At 38.6% G+C, this 19,241-nt stretch overlaps 1 protein-coding gene across 5 annotated transcripts in view; it reads left to right on the top strand.

Annotated features, from left to right (window-relative positions):
- CFAP20DC (CFAP20 domain containing) overlaps positions 1 to 19,241 on the top strand; it is a 235,842-nt gene that overhangs the window by 173,430 nt on the left and 43,171 nt on the right. For 4 of the 5 annotated variants that reach the window (XM_033132750.1, XM_033132748.1, XM_033132749.1 and 1 more), the window contains 2 exons: positions 9,062 to 9,265; positions 18,790 to 18,851. In XM_033132750.1, the coding sequence (XP_032988641.1) occupies positions 9,062 to 9,265; positions 18,790 to 18,851 (266 nt within the window). Of the gene's footprint in view, positions 1 to 5,751; positions 5,776 to 9,061; positions 9,266 to 18,789; positions 18,852 to 19,241 lie in introns of all 5 variants that reach the window. The other variant, XM_033132746.1, reaches the window with a different exon arrangement.

The following is a 19,241-nucleotide window of genomic DNA, read 5'->3' as shown; positions in this document are numbered from 1 at the left end:
GGTTACCTTATCTATAAACTTGGTGGAAATAATAATACTTATTCCATAGGGTTGTTGTAAGTATTAAATTAGATAGTACATATGGAACACTTAGCCCATAATCTGGCAGGGCATTTTCTTCTACCTATTGCTGAGTAGTTAGTTATGTAACCAGTATACCTAGCATTCTAAAACAAATGAAACCTTTTCAAATTCAGTAAAATCCAGAAACTAGTTATAGGTACTGTTCAATAAGTACTAGCTGTATGTGCTTCTTGTCCTCTGTTAATAGTCGAATCAAGTGCTAACGTAAGAGGGAATTAATGGCTCACTTCTGCCAGGTACATGTTGGTATTTTCTCAGGGATACATTGAAGAGAGAAAAACATCTAGAAGCAAGACATGGTATCTCTCCATTCATTCCCCACAGACCACCCTCTCTGTGCCTACCATGTTCCCAGAGCTAAACTGTAGGTGTATAGCTTCCCGGTTGATGGAATGAATTGAACTTGGGCAGGACTAGTAGCGTTTCATAAACCATAATGTTAGCGATGGTAAAAATGCTTCATTTATTAAACTGGACACTCCTACCAATTAGTAGCCTTTGGAAAAGAGTCTGATATTTGAAGTTTTCTTGAAACTACACTCCCTCCTGTCTCTGAAAAAACAAGGTCATTAACTCAGTTCTATCAGCCAATGAACTGCTGGGCATATTGCTGAAGCTACAGAACTTGGTGATTGAATAACATTTGTGCTACAATTAAAAGTATTTGCATTAAGCATAGAAATTTTCGAGGTGGAATTTACTCCAAGCCCTCTGCCTTCTTTTTGAATATTTTTTAGTCCAAACTCCTGCTGATGCTACAGAGTGGTTTATTCTTTTCACTTTCTTTATCTAACTTAGTTGTTAACCTCTTTTCCAAAGGCTACTAGTATCTAATTTAGTTGTTGACCAAGGCAAAATGATCTAGAGTATAGAGTATGTTAAGATAATTTTAAATGGAATTATGATCCAAAATTTTGGTGATGATGTGGAATTGCAGACGTCATCAGGACATTTTGATATCTCCATTTCTGAGCAGCTTGGTATGCAAATAATGTGTCACTTATTCTAATGAAGAGGAGCAATTTCAAGTTCTCAAAAGTTTCAGAAATTGTACATAGAAAGACAACAAGAATTAAGAGACTATCAGAAGTATGACTCAATGAAAATGCAGTGGTCATTTAGCCAACACACTCTCTAGCATTTCACTGTCAGTGCTCCAATAGTCTAATGCGAAGGGTAGCATCCTACTAGTCAAATGTTTATTGGAGAAATCCACCTTCTTGAATGTCTTGGTTTTCTTTATTTTAAATAGGAGTAAGGCATACCTGCCATTTCCTACTTTATGTAACAGGCATTAGGCTGACGGTATTTCCTAAACACATTGAGATCGAGGTCTTTGATTAAGAACCTTTTTTGTGCCTTTAAGGATGGGGCACTTGTCATGTGCTAGGTCCTCTACCATGCCCCTCACTTTATCTCCAGTCTCCATCTCCACCCCTCCCAAGAGGCCTTACTTATTCCTTTTTGACAGATGAGGAAGCAGAGAGGCTTTCACCTAATTCACATCCAATAAGTGACAGAGCGGTGTCAAACCCAGGAGTTTGGGCCAGAAAAGCCAATGTACCTTCCACCACACTGGAATCCCCCACCCCGCCCCATTAAAAGCCGCTGACAGAAGTCTGTGATCATGTGGCAACTAGGCTTCCATTGTCACTTTAAGCTTTGCAGTGTTTTAATGTGCAGAAATATACACAGATGTCGGTCTGTCTGTCATCACTCTATTACAACCAATCTGTTTACATTCTTAAACAATTCAAACTTACTGGAAGTTATCAGCCTCCCACTCCAGAAGCATCAGTTGGCTTACCTCTGCTATTTTCATTTCTATGGCCAGTTTCAGTGATTGTTTTCCTGCTGGTTCTTTAAATACTAATTTACACTACCATTTATTGACTGCTACTGTGCTTGTCCTATGTACAAGGCTACCATCGCCTTGTACAGGGTATATCCTTGAATATAAATATAATATAAAACCTGTTCAATTCGGTTTTACTAGATTCCTTCCAGTCATTAGTTTATTGTTAAAGTCAGGATGTACCTTGAACTCAGACTATAGGTGCTAGAAAATTACAAATTGTTTATCAACTCATTTTTAGATGAATAAAAGCAGTTCAGCTCTATTTGTCAGAGAATTCTTTCTGAAAATTAGCATGTTCACTACCAAGGAAAAATGTATGTTTCTTTATTTCTTTTAGGTCATAGCTTAAAAGGATATTCTATACAAATACAGCACATCAATATTAAGATCTTTTTAAAAAATCCTTTCTTGCCCTTCCCCCCCCGAAAAAAGAGAAAGCCACATATGAGATAAAAAGTTCTCTCTTTGCAAGGAGTTTTGCCACTATTGGGTTAATTACCCAAGAATTCTCTACCTGAGATATTCTTAAGGGATTAGTATGCATAGATAATGAAGTATAGATTGAGTCGGGTTGTAAATTGTCAGACGTTTCCGAGGCAGCACTGGGACTGGTTAAGCCTAGGTCCACATGAAAGCCCTTGACATAAAACACAATCTCGATTCTGACCAGTTGCTTCTTTCTAACAGCCTGACTTCTGATTTATGCTGTGTAAATTGCATCCCTTAAATTTAGCAAAGCTTTTCAAGTTGTACTGTGGCTTGGTCTTTAAGTTTTGATTTACCTCTTTGCATGGTGAAACGCATGCTGAAAGCTACCATATATTGTGAATGAGTTACGTGCTCAAGTATGTGTCACTTACAGCTCACATTTGTGGTTTATGTCTTCTTTTCATTCTTACTGCTAGTGGGCTTGCTTCGCCAATGAGTCAGGGCAAACCCTTGTGTGGGATGTGTAGCTCAGGACTTTGAAACAAGTCTTCAAGGAGTGCTAGTTGGTGAAGAGATGTCCTGGAACATTAATTTACCATCGGCTGTTATTTCACATGTCAGTGTAGAAATTAAACACTGTGCAAATAGCAACAGAGAGGAGATTAATCATCAAATTAAATGCCAATTAAAATGTAAAGTTAGCTTTAGAAAATGGACTTCTACTTTTCTTGCTGTCATGTTGGGTTTCAAAAAAACTTCCAAAACTTTCTAATTACAGCTTCAAAACTCTTAATAACACGTACAAATTTAAACTGCCAGTGATACTCACTATCCAGCCACATTTACAAAATGCTTTTTCTTTTCCCGACTAAGACAGTCCAGAGTCAAGTGCCAGTGATTAACAACAAATCACTTCCTGGGAACTGTTTTTTGAGCCTTAGACTTTTTTGCGCCGTTGGTCACAGAGAAGTATGCGTATCGTAAACATACACTCTGATGAACTTTCACAACCTGAACAAACCCATGTGACCATAACCAGGGATCAAGAAAGAGAACAATACCAGCACCTCAGAAGCCCAGTCGTGCTCCCTCCTTGTCACTACACCTTCCTGTCTCTGTCCTGTCACGACCTACCCCCAACCCCCAAGCCTAGTTTTACCAGTGTATACTCTCTTTTGTCTGGTTTCTCTCACTTAGTATTTTGTTTGTATGATTCAGTATATCACTCATCTCATTGCTATACACTGTCCTGCTGTGTCACTGTCACACCATTTATTTATCCATTCTACCATTGCTGGGCATTTGTGTAGTTTCCATTTGGGAACTATTAAGAATATGTCTTTTGGCGGAATCTTAGCCTTTTCATAAGACTTGGGCAGAGGTGTAGAAGCTATTTGGTCTTAAAAGGTTTAGATTAAATTCTAGGTATTTCCATCCTTGTTACTTTGGAGGAAAATTACTGGTTTCATTTCTAACACCGTATGTGTAAGTATATTTCTAGTTTGTTTCCTGCTCCCTATTGCCCCTTTAAGCTTTTTAATACAAGCTCCGTACTTCTGGCTTACCCAGTGTTTTCCTGCCTGGTGGTTAGAATATGCTTTCATGTCACCCTTCCTATCCTTCAAGGCCCAGTGGAGAGACCATCTCCTCCATGAATCCTTGACTGATCCTACAAGGAGTGACCTTTCTCTTTTCTGAATGCCAGACTGTTTGGCGTGTCTCCCTTTTCTCACATTACCTTTTATATTACATTCTGTTAATAACAGCCTACATCCCCCTTGAGTCTTGCTGTGATTTAAAAGAATACAAAGAGTCAAGGACTGTTTGGTAGACCTTTTATTAAGAATTTCTGCAACATGATGTCCCCTGTGCTGTGGATGTCAGGCACTGTCACAGTGCAAACCGGATTCAGAAAGAGAGTCTCGGAGATCTTACTGGCTTCAGAATGAGAATAACAACCCAATTTTCTTCCAATTCAATTCAATTATAGTCCCATCCATAAAATGAGGTTCTTTGTCTGGTCTTGTTAACCCATGGCCACGTCTCGTTTGGCTCTGCACCACCATTGTAAACTTAGCTTTGTGTTATCCACAGTTCAGTAGAACTGATCCTTACCTGAGGCTCACAAAATTCTACAAGCAGATGTTTGATCTGTTTAGCTGATCTGTCTTAAAATCTTGACAAGAGAGATTAGGTGAAGGGCATCAAGTTGAAAGGTTATTTTTGTTTATTGTGTTTTATTATTTTGCTGGAGTTAACAGTTTTCCTCTTAATCATTAGGAAAGTTCTGTTTGTTGTTAACGCTATACCTCAGTAAATGCCACCTTATTTTATACTCATTTCTTGGTAACTCTTAATTGCCCTACTAGATTGTAAGGCCTGCGAAAGCAGGGGCCACATATTACTTGTCTTTGTCCCTTCACTGTCTTAGGCTCCTAATAAAGTCTGAAGAAAGGTCAATGAAAACGAAAGGCTAGACTGGCATCATGAGGAAAGGACTTGCCTGGGAATCTGAGCACAGCTGATAATATAGACTCGAGCTCATTACCTTGTTCCTAAAACAAATCCGACTGATAATGTCTCCCCTCTTTCCTACAAGGATATTTTGAGATGAGATTGGCTTATATGTAGCATTTTGAGCTCTTCAGAGATAGAATTACAGAAGGCACTTTGCCTCTCGGCATTGCATAATTTAGTTAGATGACATCTTGTGCTGGAGTCCACCTTAATGTGGAGACTTTATTGCAAGCTTTCTTTAAAAAAATGAATGAATGATTAGCTTTTCTGGGGATTTAGAAATGGTTTAAGAGATTGCAAATCAAGAATGTATTAGTAGACTAAGTTAATTACCTGTCTCTGCCACCAGTCGTTATATTCATGACCCTGGAGAAAGTCGCTTTTTTCTCTCTGCTCATTTATGGCTGCTCCTTCCAGGGTGTTGTCAGAATACATTATTACTGTTGAATGAAATAAAATCGTGGAAATATAGAGTTCTAAGCAAACTTAGCATCAACAGTTCCCGGCACATGGTAGCGTCTCAGTAAGTATTTGTGGAATAAATTAATGAATCAATCTATCCTTTTCCACCACTGCAGGTTACTGCAGTATCCCAGCCAGCTATTATTTCCCCCGCCTCTGCTTCAACCCTGACAGTGGTGGAGAGAATTCACTCCCTTTGAAGGCTACTCATTCCATTTGTCAACAAATTTAATTACTGTCCAATGCCACCTTAGACTTCTATGAGGCTTTTCCTAATTCTACTGAGCAGTTAGTCACTGCTGTCCTGCATTCCTCAAGCATCTTAGCCTTATCTCTGTTGTGGTATTGATTTACAATACCTGTACCCCGATTTACAATACCTATTATGCTTCTCTTTCCAGACTGTGAGCTCCACGAGGACAGAGGTGTGTCTTATTTTCTGTATACTGTCAGCTCCTAGCATAATACAGAATGGATGAAAGACTGGACGGAGGGGGACGGAGAAAATGAGAGGAAAGAATACTATTAACAGGGAGCATATGTGTCGATCGCCAACTCAGGAGTCTCCTGAATGGACTGTACTCACCCTAGATGTGTATCAAAAACAATCCATTGGGCTTCAGGAAGAAAACGATTAAACTATTTCCATTTATTTTTTTTTAAGCTCAACTATTTTAATTCCTATTTTTTAATGTATGTTTTATAATATACATGCTATTTTAATATAGTTTATAGTTGTACATGTGTTTGATTTATAAATAACCATATATTGGAAGGTACATAATCAAATGTCTTCTGATAAAGGTGTGAATCGTTAAGTTTGGAGACCCTTAGTTTGTCAAGTACCATGATAAGCATTTGATATGTATTACTTCGTTCAGTCCACCGAAAATCCCATGAGGCATTTACTATGGTTCCATTTGACAGATAAAGAAGCTGAGGCACAGAGAAGTAATTTGCCCAATCACATAGCGCTGGTAAATGGTTGAACTAAAGCAAAGACTCATATCATCTGGCTAATCACTGCCCCATTCTCTCTCGTTTTTCTATCGTAGCATCTGGGGTTGTACCTCAGGCACAGTACAGACTTGTGGGCTAAATAAATAAATTGAATGTATGGATGGATTAATCATACTACACACTAAGGCTTTCTTAAGAAAAATTGCAGAAATGAAAATAAAATTTTCTTTTTTATTGTAAAAGCATCTATTGGCAATGACAAGCCAAATAACACACCTATGTGACGCATTAGAATGTTTATTTCTATTTCTTGACAGAAAAACTGAAGTGGAGGACAGTGAGTCACTTGGTCACTGTTGAGCCCGATGTCATGTGTTCTCACATCTCACAGCGTCAAGCGTTCTCATTTTCACATCTGATTACCGAACTACTTTTTTTATTGAGATATAACTTATATACCATAAAATTCACCCTTTTAAAGTGTACAGTTCAGAAGATTTTAGTATGTTTACAAAATGCTGTAACAATCACCACCCCCTAATTTCAGAACATTTGCATCACTCCAAAAAGAGACCCCATACTCGTTAACAGTCAGCCCCCGTTCTCTCTCCCGCAGCCCCTAGCAGCTACAAATCTGCTTTCTGTCTCTATGTACTTGCATATTCTGGAGATTTCATACAAATGCAATCATGCAATCTGTCTCTGGCTTCGTTCATTTAGTATAATGTAGTATAATGTTTTCAAGGTTTATCCAATTTGTAACATGTATCAGTACTTCATTACTTTTTATGGCTAAATTATATTCCATTGTATGGATAAACAAAAATCCATTCATCAGTTGATGAATATTTGGTGGTTTCTACTTTTTGCCTATGATGAATAATGCTGCTATGAACATTCGTGTACGAGTGTTTGTATGAACATATGTTTTCGGTTCTCCTGGATATATACCTAGGAGTGAATTGATAGGCCACATCGCCCATATTTAACATTTTGAGGAACCACCAAACTGGTTTTCAAAGTGGCTGCACCATTTTACATTCCCACCAGCAATGAGAATTGCAGTTTCTCCATATCCTTACCAACACTTATTACTGTCTATCTTTTGTATTATAACAGCCCCAGTGGGTGTGAATGGTATCTCATTGTGGTGTTTCTCTAATCACAATGATGTTGAACATCTCTTCTTGCGTTTATTCCTCCCCAGTTATTTCTTTTGAATTTAAATTATTTCTAGTTCCCTTTTTTTATTTTTAGTGTTTTTTATTGGAATATAAATTTTGTTCTTCTTCTTGTGATATCTGTTTTGTCCCAAGAACTCTCAAAACACCATGGCCTCTCAGGGTGCTAAGTTGCTAGAGACATGAACTCTAAGAATTTAAGTGAGTCCCCAAGGGCAACTTTCCAGAAAATCTCCACCTCACATTATTAGATCACAAGCTTTCATAACCCCCAAATTATGATGATGATGATAATGCTCTATTAAAAAGCTTTTAATGTCATAGAAACCCCAAGAATTTTTTTTCACAATTATATTTTCTTAACTTTAAATTGCTATGAGGCAGAAAAGAAGGCAGTAGCTGTCTCAAAGGGTCCTCTGAGAAAGTAAATGTAGAAGTCACAATGTCCAAAAAATTCTAGTGTGTCATGGAAAAAAACTTTTTGAGCACAACCAATGTTTCCAGATGTACAAGAAAAATTCAAGATTGTTTTTAAGTTAGATGCCAGTCCTGGATGTAAACCACCCTGTTCATATATGATGTTAATGCTTTAGCGATGTTGAAATTAATGTTTGTTATCAAATTTGGTTTAAGCCAGAGAAAAAGAGAAGGTTTTGAAAATTCCATATGCCAATTTCTTCCCTATATGGTGAAAGAATATTTATTAGCCTCTAAAGATTTGTAGTACTATTCTTGAAAAAAAAGTGTGCCTGACAGATTACATATGTAGTAAAGGCCCTATCAGTAAAAGAGTTTATTGTAGCTTTCTGGCTTTCAGACCTTACCTGTTCCCATCTTGAGTTCATATTTTATTTGATGGCTTTTAACAGCACTAGTCATTCTCAGTCTTACTGTAAGTTGAATGTATTTGTTCATAATGTTGACAATAATGAAATTCATCAATTGTCTTGTAAACTAGGTATTTTTATGGAAAGTGATTTCTCTTTTTGAAAAAACTCCTTTGAATTTTTATTTATTTAGTCAATCCTCAGAAACAGTTGAGCACCAGACATGGGAAGTACAATAGGAGTAAGACAATCATGATGCTTTCCTTTGGAGAACCCATAAGACTACGTGTGAAAAACAATTACATAACTGCAATTGTGATAGATGCTAAACAATGAACACTAGGATTCTATGAGAGCACATAACGTGGAGGCACTGACCCTGTTTGTGCTTGTCAGAAAAGGCTTCCCCCAGGAAGGGACATATAATCTGGGACCTAGAAAACTGCTAGGAGTTAGCCAGCGCATGGGTGCAGGGGACGGGCACATGCCCAGGCCCTAAGGCAGACGTAAGTTTGATGCTTTGGAGGCTCTTAACGAAGGACCATCTGGCTGGCATGTCAAGAGCAAAAAGACAAGGTGAGGCAGGTGGGTAGGCACCGCAGACAGGCACGTGAAGGACCCGACCTCTGTCAGTGAGGAGCCATTGAAGGGGTGAGGCTGGGGAGGAGCATTTTTTGGTAGCCTGTAAAATGAACAAAGGCCAAGTGACCCTTTGCTCTGTCACTTTTTTCTCTCTTGGCCAGGAATATGACTGGAGAAACTACCAACCCAGCCAAATGAGTGAATCTGAGCTGCAAATGCTGGCAAGTCTACGGCGGCAACAGAATGAGGAACTAGAGGACACTGGGGCTTCCCATGGCCTAAGTGCATCCCAGGTTGACAACTGTAATGTCAGCATAAGTACCAGCAGCGATGACACAACCACCTGGAACTCCTGCCTGCCACCTGTGAGTCCAGGGCTTTGCATCCTTGTTTATTGCCTTCACTAGGAGCTAGCTTCTTCCTACCAGAACCCAGCCGCCCAGAGTCAGTTCTCCTTCCTTGTCTCTCTTCTACCACCCCCCCCACCAGTGGTGAATGCACAATGCTGTGTAAAGATGATGTAGTATAGACATGTACACTTGAAACCTATGTAATTCTACTAAGCAATGTCACCCCAATAAATTTAGTAAATTTAAAAAAAGAAATAGGAAAAAAAAAAACCCAGCCTTGCCTGGGCCAAAATGAAACCACTCCTATAAGAAATATTCAGAACCCACTCTGAATTAGGTGAGGGGCCATTGTCTTTTCTTAAATTGTCTTATTTACCATCAGATAATGTATGTTAATTGTGTCATGATATAGAAAACCATACACTGAAAGGAAAAGGAATAATTTTCCTCTGGGTATCCTCTTGCATCCCCAGCTTCTAGGATAAGCCCTAGGGGCTCAATATGTGTTCAATAAATATTTGTTCAATGAATGAACAAAGGGGAAGAGACTGTGGATGCACCAAGTATTGCTTGGATCTGAGGGCAGAACAGCACCTTCTGTAGAAGCCACCAGATGTTTGCTGACTCCTCCCTGTGCCTAAGGGCCGTGACAGGCACTGTGGATGCTTCGTGGCTTATCTTTTCCCGTCTGCTTACTCAGCTAAAGCACTTTTCAGTACAGCCCATCATCCTCACTAGGGAGCAGCAGAGGAGTTGGAGCAGGTCAAAATCTCCCTGTTTTTCAGGTGGAGAAACTACATCCTGGGCACCAGCTTCCACACCTGGTCAGAACAGCCCCCAAAACAGAGCCCAGCATTTTGACTCAGTCCATTCTCCACAACACTCTCCTCAAGGATCTTGAAACAGTGACAGAACAGCCCTATACAGCACAAGAAACATCATTAGGCAGAATAATAAAATCTTTATTAAATAATGGTAATTATTAAGCACCTAGAGACATTTTAAGACCTGCATAGGCCCAAGGAACATTTACTTAAAAGGCCACATTCAACATCAGATCAAACATACTAAAATGCCCTGTTATCCAAAGGTAATTATAACTTTTTTACAATGCAATTTTTGAAAGAAAATATAAAATTGTGTAACTTTGATTCATATTTATATAAAACATATAAAGATTAAGTTCAAGTGTAGTTGAATCACTTACGTATTTAGTATTTAATTACATATGCATTAATTTTGCAATGTTCATTTTGAATTTTAAAGCCATTTTTTTTCCCAGGTCCCCAACATCTTTGTAGATCTTAGAAATCTCAGAGGCCGTGGCACTAGGCCTGTGTGTTCCCTAATTTACTCCTTACTTACTGCTACCCTATGTGGTAAGTAATATTGAGTTCCCACTTCCAGATGAGAAAAACGAGGCCCTTGAATAAGATGATTCAGAACTAGCATGGCATGACTCCTGAGTCCAAGCTCCTAACCACCATGAGATGGTAACTTCTCGATATGTTATGGCGTTGTCACATGAGGCCTACCGATATCTAGCAGAAGGTGACATTTCTGCTCTGGAGAGAACTTACAGGTCTTTATGGAAGAAGAATTCAAATTGGCTCTGAGATGTGGAAGGGAATGATGTTAATTTTTCATTACTATTTTTTATCCCCACCTTGCCCACCCTCTCGGTTTCTCTTGCCTGAGTTGTGCTCTCATTAAATTGAATGACTAACCAAGCATAATGCTTCAAGCAGCCTTGGTACCAAAGAGCATCTACCCACCCATCAAAAATACCCCTGTGTGCTGGTTACTCAGAGTATCCTTACAGCCAGAGCTAAGAACAGAAGAGTAAGTGACAGATTTTTGCCAATGGAATTTACAATGAAATTGAAACATTGCCTTTCTTATAAAGTATTCCTCAGCAGTCATTTAAACCAAAAGAAAGAAAGAGAACAGTGGCCTCCTGAACGAGCTCATTCTGTCATGAAGTAGCTCAGAGACCAACCTTACAAAGGGCAAGCTGAGGAATGATTATTTATGGACTGAAAAGGCTGAACTCTTGGTTGCCCTGGATACAGTGTTCTCATCACTGTCCTGTTCTGCCAAGGACTCATGTGCTCATGCATGACAACTATTCCTCTCTAAAAGTATACAGACAAAAATAACATCATTGGTAATGAACTTAATAACCCCTCTATTTGACCAAATGAGAAATTGAAAATAGTCTATTTTTTAGACAGAAAATAATTGAATAGCCTACATTTGGTATTCATAAGATACGGTTATTATTGCATCAAATTCAGTTTATTTCAATATTGGAAACGATCACCAAATGGAAAATTGCATTCCTTAGTGAACTTTTGCCTTGTTCCTCATTTAGAGTTTAAACAGAGCGGTTTACAAGAACCTTTGTGGTCTTTCTGAGAGCTCACACCTTTCTCTTTAGAAGTTGTACAGGGACCATGAGAAAGAAGTGATGAAAGAACTCATAACTTTATTACGGTAATATCCTGCTTTTCTTGTATTTCACTGCTGGTGCCACCATCCATGCTGGCACTCAAACCAGAAATTTGGGAAACATCTGTGCTTCTCCTACTCTTTCATTTCCCATACCCAATTGGTCTCCAAATCCTAAGGATCCCCTCTACTTTTTCCCTCTTGTCCCTCCCTACCTAACATAATAGCCTTGTCACTTCATATTTCATCCAAATTCCTTCAGCAGTCTCCTAATACCTCTGTACCTCCAGTTCAAGCCCATAGCCTGATGGTTGGGAGCGTCTGCTCTGACGTCATATAGCCAAGATTCAAATCCAAGCTGTGGCCTTGTAAAGCACTTGGCACTGTATCTGAGACATAATAAGCATTTAATAAATTAAGGTTAGTTGTCATTTTTATTATCATTATGAGTCACACTAGTCATCTTCCTAAAGCCCAGATCTGATCTTGTCTCTTCCCTGCATAAAGCCCTTTCATAACTCCTCATTGCCTTTTTAGTTTGGCATCCAGGGCCCCTCATGATCTGAGACCTGCCCCCCTCTCCAATCTCATCTCTTACTGCTCCCCACCTTTCGCTCATACTTTAGTCCCACTTGTCATTTCCTAATGCAGTCTGCACCTATCTTTGTACCTTATCCCTCAGGACCTAGCTCCAGAGCTTTCTGTAGCCCTTCTCCAGGCCTCGCTGTCAGACGTACCTTCCTTTCTGCCACTAGAACCAGGAAAATCCCCATGATGACTCTAACCACAACCTAGCTTGACTCACATTAATTCATTTCACATATTTTTTTTTTTTTTGAGTGGTACAGCATGCTGTGAACTATGCTGGGGTGCTGGGGATACAAATAAGACTTTACCCAGCCTTGAGATGTTCACCAAATTGTAGGGAAGCAGAGAGTAAACAGTTCACTTACTCTCAGAGAGTAAGTCAGAATAGTGAGTGATAACACTCATAGAATAAAGAGTGCTGGGAATGTGGGAAAGGGAGCAATTACTTCTACCTGCTGGTTTCAGGATGTTTCACAGAGAAAGCTACAGTTCAGCCAGAATTCAAGAATGAATACAAGTTCACCAAGAAGAAAGAGAGAGAAAGGAATTCCAACTTCTGACAAGGAACAGAATTAAATCTACGGAGAGGAGGGTAGTCTCTCCTTTAACAAGATAACCTGTTTCTCCCTGGCCTTGAGCAGGACTTGAAATGAGTTTTTGTTTGTCTCAGCCTCACGGCCCACCCAACATACACACAGCACTGATGGCTCCTTACTCTTGCTCCACTGTGCAGCTTGCCCGTCACTGCCACGCCTTTCATCCAGATCATGCCAATCATGCCGTGGCTCACGCTCTTTCCTCTGCCTGGAGACCCTCCATTCCTCTTCTCCACCTAGAATATTCTGTTTTCCAAGGCCCAACTCAAGTGTCACTGCTTCATGAAACCTTCCTGACCCTCAACCACTCTACACACAATTCTTTCTTTCTTCTCTGGGTTCCCGTGATCTTCGGGCTCAATGATAGCACTTACCGCACCAGGTAACCATTGTACTAATATCCCGCAGGCCTGCTTGTGAGCTCCTTGAAGGTGGGACCATGCCGAGAGCACAGCCTGGCATGAGGTCACACTCAGTCACCGCTGGTTGTTAGTGGTGGTTTGAGTGAAATGATCAATAATATTAAAAGATTCCTTTTTTACTCTAAAATAAGGTAGTTTTCATCAAAATCCCAAAATAAATATGAGCGCTTTTTTTTTTGGTTTATATACATCCTGAATGTTGCAGGTAATATCTTACATTTAAGACCGGATAAATGGATATTAACTATATACACAAAGAAAAACTCTCCCTCTGGGCAGGGCTGAATGACCAATAGTTCGAAAAGGAGATTTAGGCAGGTCACATTCAGTTTAACATCTCCACCTAAGGACGTCACACCCATTGCAGTCTGAAACCAGAAAGCCCACGCAGAGTAAAATGAAGAGTTTAGCAAACTCTATTGTATTTATTACCAGCTTTGAGTCCTCAGCTTCCCTCAGCATCTGTACAGTTCAGGGTAATATGTATTGTTTCAAAGGTGTTTAGATGTAATAAATTAGTCAGTTAAAGTGTAATTAAATGTAACCGTACTTCTCATAGTAAATTGGCTTTTGTAGGCATCTCATGCTCAATAAATCAAGCCCACTGAGAAAGCTACTGGCCTTTGACAGACAAATTTTTCAAAGTTTCTAACTGAGAACCAAATTCAATTAAAACAATACTTTACAACTTCTGTGGAAACCAGGCTACAAGTAACAATTTTGGAGGGTTTCTGTTAGGAGTAGCCCTCATGAGATTTATTCAAAAACTAGGCTCTAGACAGACTTAGGAAGGGAGTTAGGAATTGGTTCTAATGGATTTTTAAGTGAATTTTATTTTGGTGAAGGATTTTGATTAACAATAGCATAAAACCATGTCTTGGGGGTGTGTGTGTGTGTGTGTATGTGTGTGTGTGTTTTCTATTTAAGGAAAAGGAATAGCTATCAATGGAAACAGCTTTATGTGATGACGAAAAGAATATACTCATAGACTGTATGTCAGCCAACTTGGGCTCATATCCCAGCTCTGCCATTTACTGGCACAATCACCTATAAAATGGGAATATTGACGGGCCGTACTTGTATTGGTTTGGTGAGAGTTGAATAAGAGCATGAAATCCATGTGCTCAGAACCTAACTAACACAGGAAGCTCAGGATAACTGTGATCTGCGGCTCCCCAAAGGTGTTCTCCTCAAAGGGCCACTCGAGTGATCAGAAAAGATGTCTAGGGCATTTCCCTTTTTTAGGACCACTGAGGCTCTAAGAGTGAGCAGAAAGTCTCTTGTTCTTGTTTTGATGTAAGCTTAACAATTAAAATCCAGACTGACCCCCTCAGAGCTTTATAAACAAACTCTTTCGTTATTTCTCTGTCCCACCTCTAACCCAGACTCAAGAAAAGCGTGCCTCACGTGCATGCTACCCTGTAAGCAGATGCCCCAAAGCCATCATTCCGTCAAGTTAAGATTTCCCATAACCTAGTATCAACCACATTAGTCTCAGCTTGTTTAAAAAAAAAAAAAAAATGCACATCACATGCATCCATCAATGGCACATTGCAGAGCATAATATTTAGAGAAAAAAAGAGGCAAAATGCACTTAATAAAATTTCAAGTGTGTGGTGAGATTCTCAGACAAGTTATTTGTGGTCTTGATTTAACCATGCAACATTATTACCATTTTCATAGGTTTTACATAACAACATGAAAATATTGTCTACCTTTTAACGTGGCAAGATTATCTTACCTCCTGTTCTTTTATTTAGCCTTTACTTCTCTCCCTCACCCCAAAATTTCTAGCAGCTTGATCATGGAAAAGCAAAGCTTCTTTTGTGCTCGGTGGTAATTAAAGTTATGTGAGTGGGGTTTTCCCGACACTAGTGCATGGCAACAGCGCCACCAAAAGGACAAAGTCCTGAGTGTCTAGGATCTGTCCTGTTTCTTTGCTCATCAGCATATCAGCGTTCTACATGATTGCTGGCTGATGTGTATCCAATATATAATGTATTGGCATTTCAGGCTCTTTATAGTTCATAGGTCTTAATTTGTTCTGATCTACGGATTCATTAACTTCTCAGCTGCCTTTAGGTATAATGAGTTTTCTTTTAATCCTCCTGAACTAAGAAGGTAAGTAGTTGATTGTGCTAAACTGCAGATAAATCAGATGAGCAGATGTCTTATACCACTATAGAAATGATATACGAAAACTGATATTAGAGTCAGTGTAATATCTGAGCTGTCAGAGGAAATGAAATGTGCAAGTTGTTCTCTGTTTAGTGACTATGAAAGTGACCCCATGAAATAAACTTTTCTCATTCTCAGAGTATTGTCTGTTATATCCTATGTTGGTCCCAAATTTAGCAAGGTAGAAAAACTTACTTTATTTAATTTTAAATATATAGTAACGTGTCATCAGAATAAAATCAAATGAATTTAATTTTTGGTAAGGAGGTAATCTTCTATATTTCCAATAAATGTATTTCAGGACCACTGCTTTATTCCTGACATAAGCTGAAGTTACTTTGTCATACTTGTTATTCAGAAACTTAGATATTCACCACTCTTGGTGGGCCCCCAACCTTGATTAAGCATTACAGCCTAGTGATTAAGAGGGTGAACTGTAGAATCGGGCTGCCTGGGTTCAAATTGTGGCTGCACTGTTTCCTAATTGGTATGACCTTGGGTTAAACCCAGTGTCTGAATTTCCTCTTCTATTAAGTGAAGTTGTTAATCCTATCTATTTCATAGAATTACTGTGAGGATCAAACAAGATAATATCTACCAAGGGTTTAACACAAAGTACATGCTCGATAAATATCAGTTACTGCTACTATTATTATTATTTATTGTCATAGTCATTTGTAAGGATCTGTAGCTATGTCTTTGCTGCTGCTTCTTACAGTATTCTCTAACTATAGCTGAATTCCAAAATTGAAAACTCAATGTTATTTTTTAACTGGTGCTTTCACAGGATGTTACCTACTGAGCAGTAGTAGAAGTAGGTGTACCGCTGCATGTGTATGGAAGCATATCTATTTCCATTTGTGGATGGGGACATCTGGCTTCAGACAGCCTATCGTATTCTCCCCACCATGTTTAGAGAGCTTTTAGAAACCATTAGGCACATTCTCATGCATTCTGATTTGGGCCTAGGAAAGCAAACAGACCTCGTCCAAGTGAAAGCTCTGCCCTTTCAAAGCATCAAAGCAAAATTAAGGGAACTGAAATATCCTAAAAGAGCTCTTTAGATGCATCATTCCCATAATCCCTTCCTGTCCCTGAGTCTGATTATGACATTAGGAGACATGTACAGAGAAAGGGAAGTGGAACCAGCCAATTTTGTATGGCACCGACTCCAAAGCAAGACTTGCAGCCTTCCCCAGCTGAGTCATTAGAGGCTGGGGTTTATAAGTTAGTTTGTAGCAGTTATATGTGTAAGTCAGAATGCTCTGCCATGAGATGCTATTATTAAATTTAAGTTAGTTATTGAATAAAATATTGTGGAGTAACAACTTGGTCATTAGTTTTCAATAGTACAAATTAAGTTAAGGAATCAGGTATTCAGACTAAGTTACATTGCCTACAATTATTTTACCTGAATATTTTTATTTACCTTTCTATCTATTCATGTCTACAATCCTTACTACAAAAAGTTTCCACTGATTGTTTTTTTTCCTAACGCGTAAAAATCATTATAAATGTGAATCTTTTATTAATTGTGTTCCTTTTTACTCCTTGTATCCTTGAGTCTGTTTTATAGAAACATGAGCAAACATGGAAAGGGTCAGTCTATGTAGTCTAACTGATAGCTGAGTCACAAACCAGATAGGATTCTGTAACCATTTCTCCAGAGGTTGCAGTAAGACAATTTGGAATAAGGGGGTTGAGGACAGGTGTAAATAGAATTAATGGTATAAATTTAAGAAAATTGAAATTTGGCCGAATATCAGGACTGCGATGCCTCTGAAAGTAAATAGGCTTTTTTTTTTTTTTCGGTCCACTCACCGAAGGCCCTGAGTACAGTTGAAATACTGGACAAATCCCAATGAATGTATTATCGGAAGTATTTCTGCCTCAGTGTGAGTTGGTCTACAGAACCTGTTAGACACTTAGCTTGCTAATCCTTTTTTGCTGTGAAATAATACAGCCTAAATCATAAAACTAAATTTCACTTGCAAATTGTTGCAAGTCTTATTTCTCTAGTGAGATCAAATATGTCTTCTGACATGTTTTTCCTTCCACCATTCTCCCAGCTGTTGTTCCTTATTACTGAAATGGTGATGCATTGATATCGGTTCAATTACCAAAGTATCTGGGTACATTTATATTCATGGTGCATCATGGATCGTCAGGCTAAGTGACTGTGATTATCAGACAGGGTGTTTGATTTAAATTAAAGGAATACTTCCAAGAGATTATTTATAGAGGAAGACAGTTTACTCTAAAGAATTCCCATCACCCATGCCATTAATATTTTAGGACCCATTAAAATAAGGAATATGTGCTCTGTATGCACAGGCACCAAGGGCTACACTGTTTTTCAAGGTCGAGGTCAGCACTGTGGGGTCACATGATGGGTGAGAAAACCTTAATGCCAGACCCATTAGGTAAGGAACCAACTGAAGCCCTTTAAAAGCAATTCAAAAACGTATACCAAATTCCAACTTGCAATAAAATGAGAACGTTAAAGATGGTTTCATATTACAATTACATGGTTGTTAACCACATAGGAAAAATACTTTGAGCTGATGTTCCAAAAGAGAATTTGTGTCAGATATAATGGAATTTTCTCCTTTTGTAGAACGACCATAAAACATCAAGTTCCAATGGAAGCAAGTCAAGGCTGACATGGGATGTAGTTGTTTAGCTATGCTTTGAAATAGTAACTTAAATGTTTCTTATGGAGAGAAAAATTAAGATTTCACATTTTTGTTAGGTATTTCCATCACTTTTTTCAGTTTATTGATTAACGCTTGAGGTTTTAGTGTACACTTGGGGGAAATGACCACCTTGACCTAAGATTTACATGTGTGAGTAATTCTATTAATGAACACAGAAGTTATCCTTGCAAACTTAAATATATATTCTGTATCTCCTGGTCTCCGGGTAATTGCTGATTACGCAACTAGCTATGCAACATTAGTTCCGTGATATATCCTGTTTTGTTTTGCTGTATCTGGAAATATCAACCAATGTTAACAGCATAAAAATTCCACAAGGAGGAAGATTCCACACATGAACTTTGATTACACCATGGATGCTACCAAGTCCAATGACTAGCCATTAAAACAACAAGTGTTTTCTCATATACACCACTTTGTTATATGCTGCATCTCCCCAACAGCCTTCAACTCTCCTATAAAATAAACCAGCCCTTTCTTGCAGATTGTTTCTCAGGAAAAAAATTACAGTGAGGAGAGTGCATGTGTAAGTATATGTAAAGAGCATTATGCTGATCAGTACCTCACAAATGTTTTGTCTTTTACAGCCTGTCAACCAGGGTCGTCACTATCAGAAAGAAATGAATCCACCTTCTCCTTCTAACCCCCGGTAAGAATTATTAATAATCTAAATTATTTTTTTAAAGATTAGTTAGAAGATTGTGCATGTCTCTTAGTTTCATGGAATTGTTTTCCAGAACTTCTAAAGAGCTTGCCAAAGTTTTTTCTTTTTCTTTTTTGAAGGCTGACTTTAGTCTACTTTTCTTATTCAGGCAATGGTGTAGTGGTTAACAGTCTACCTAGGTGTAAAGAGCACCTCTACCTTCTACCAGATGTGGGACTTGGAGTAACTCGTTTAACTCAGTTTAATTCAGGCATAATTATTTCCTCATAGTATTTGGGAACGAGCAAATGAACTAATGCATGAAAAATTCTTAGCACAGTTCCTGGCGCATAACAAGCTCTCTTGAGATATTAATTCATTTATTATTATTCTATT

This window comes from Rhinolophus ferrumequinum, chromosome 17 (genome assembly GCF_004115265.2).
Source record: "Rhinolophus ferrumequinum isolate MPI-CBG mRhiFer1 chromosome 17, mRhiFer1_v1.p, whole genome shotgun sequence".
Lineage (NCBI taxonomy): Eukaryota > Metazoa > Chordata > Mammalia > Chiroptera > Rhinolophidae > Rhinolophus > Rhinolophus ferrumequinum.
This window is presented reverse-complemented; position numbering and strand designations above follow the sequence as displayed.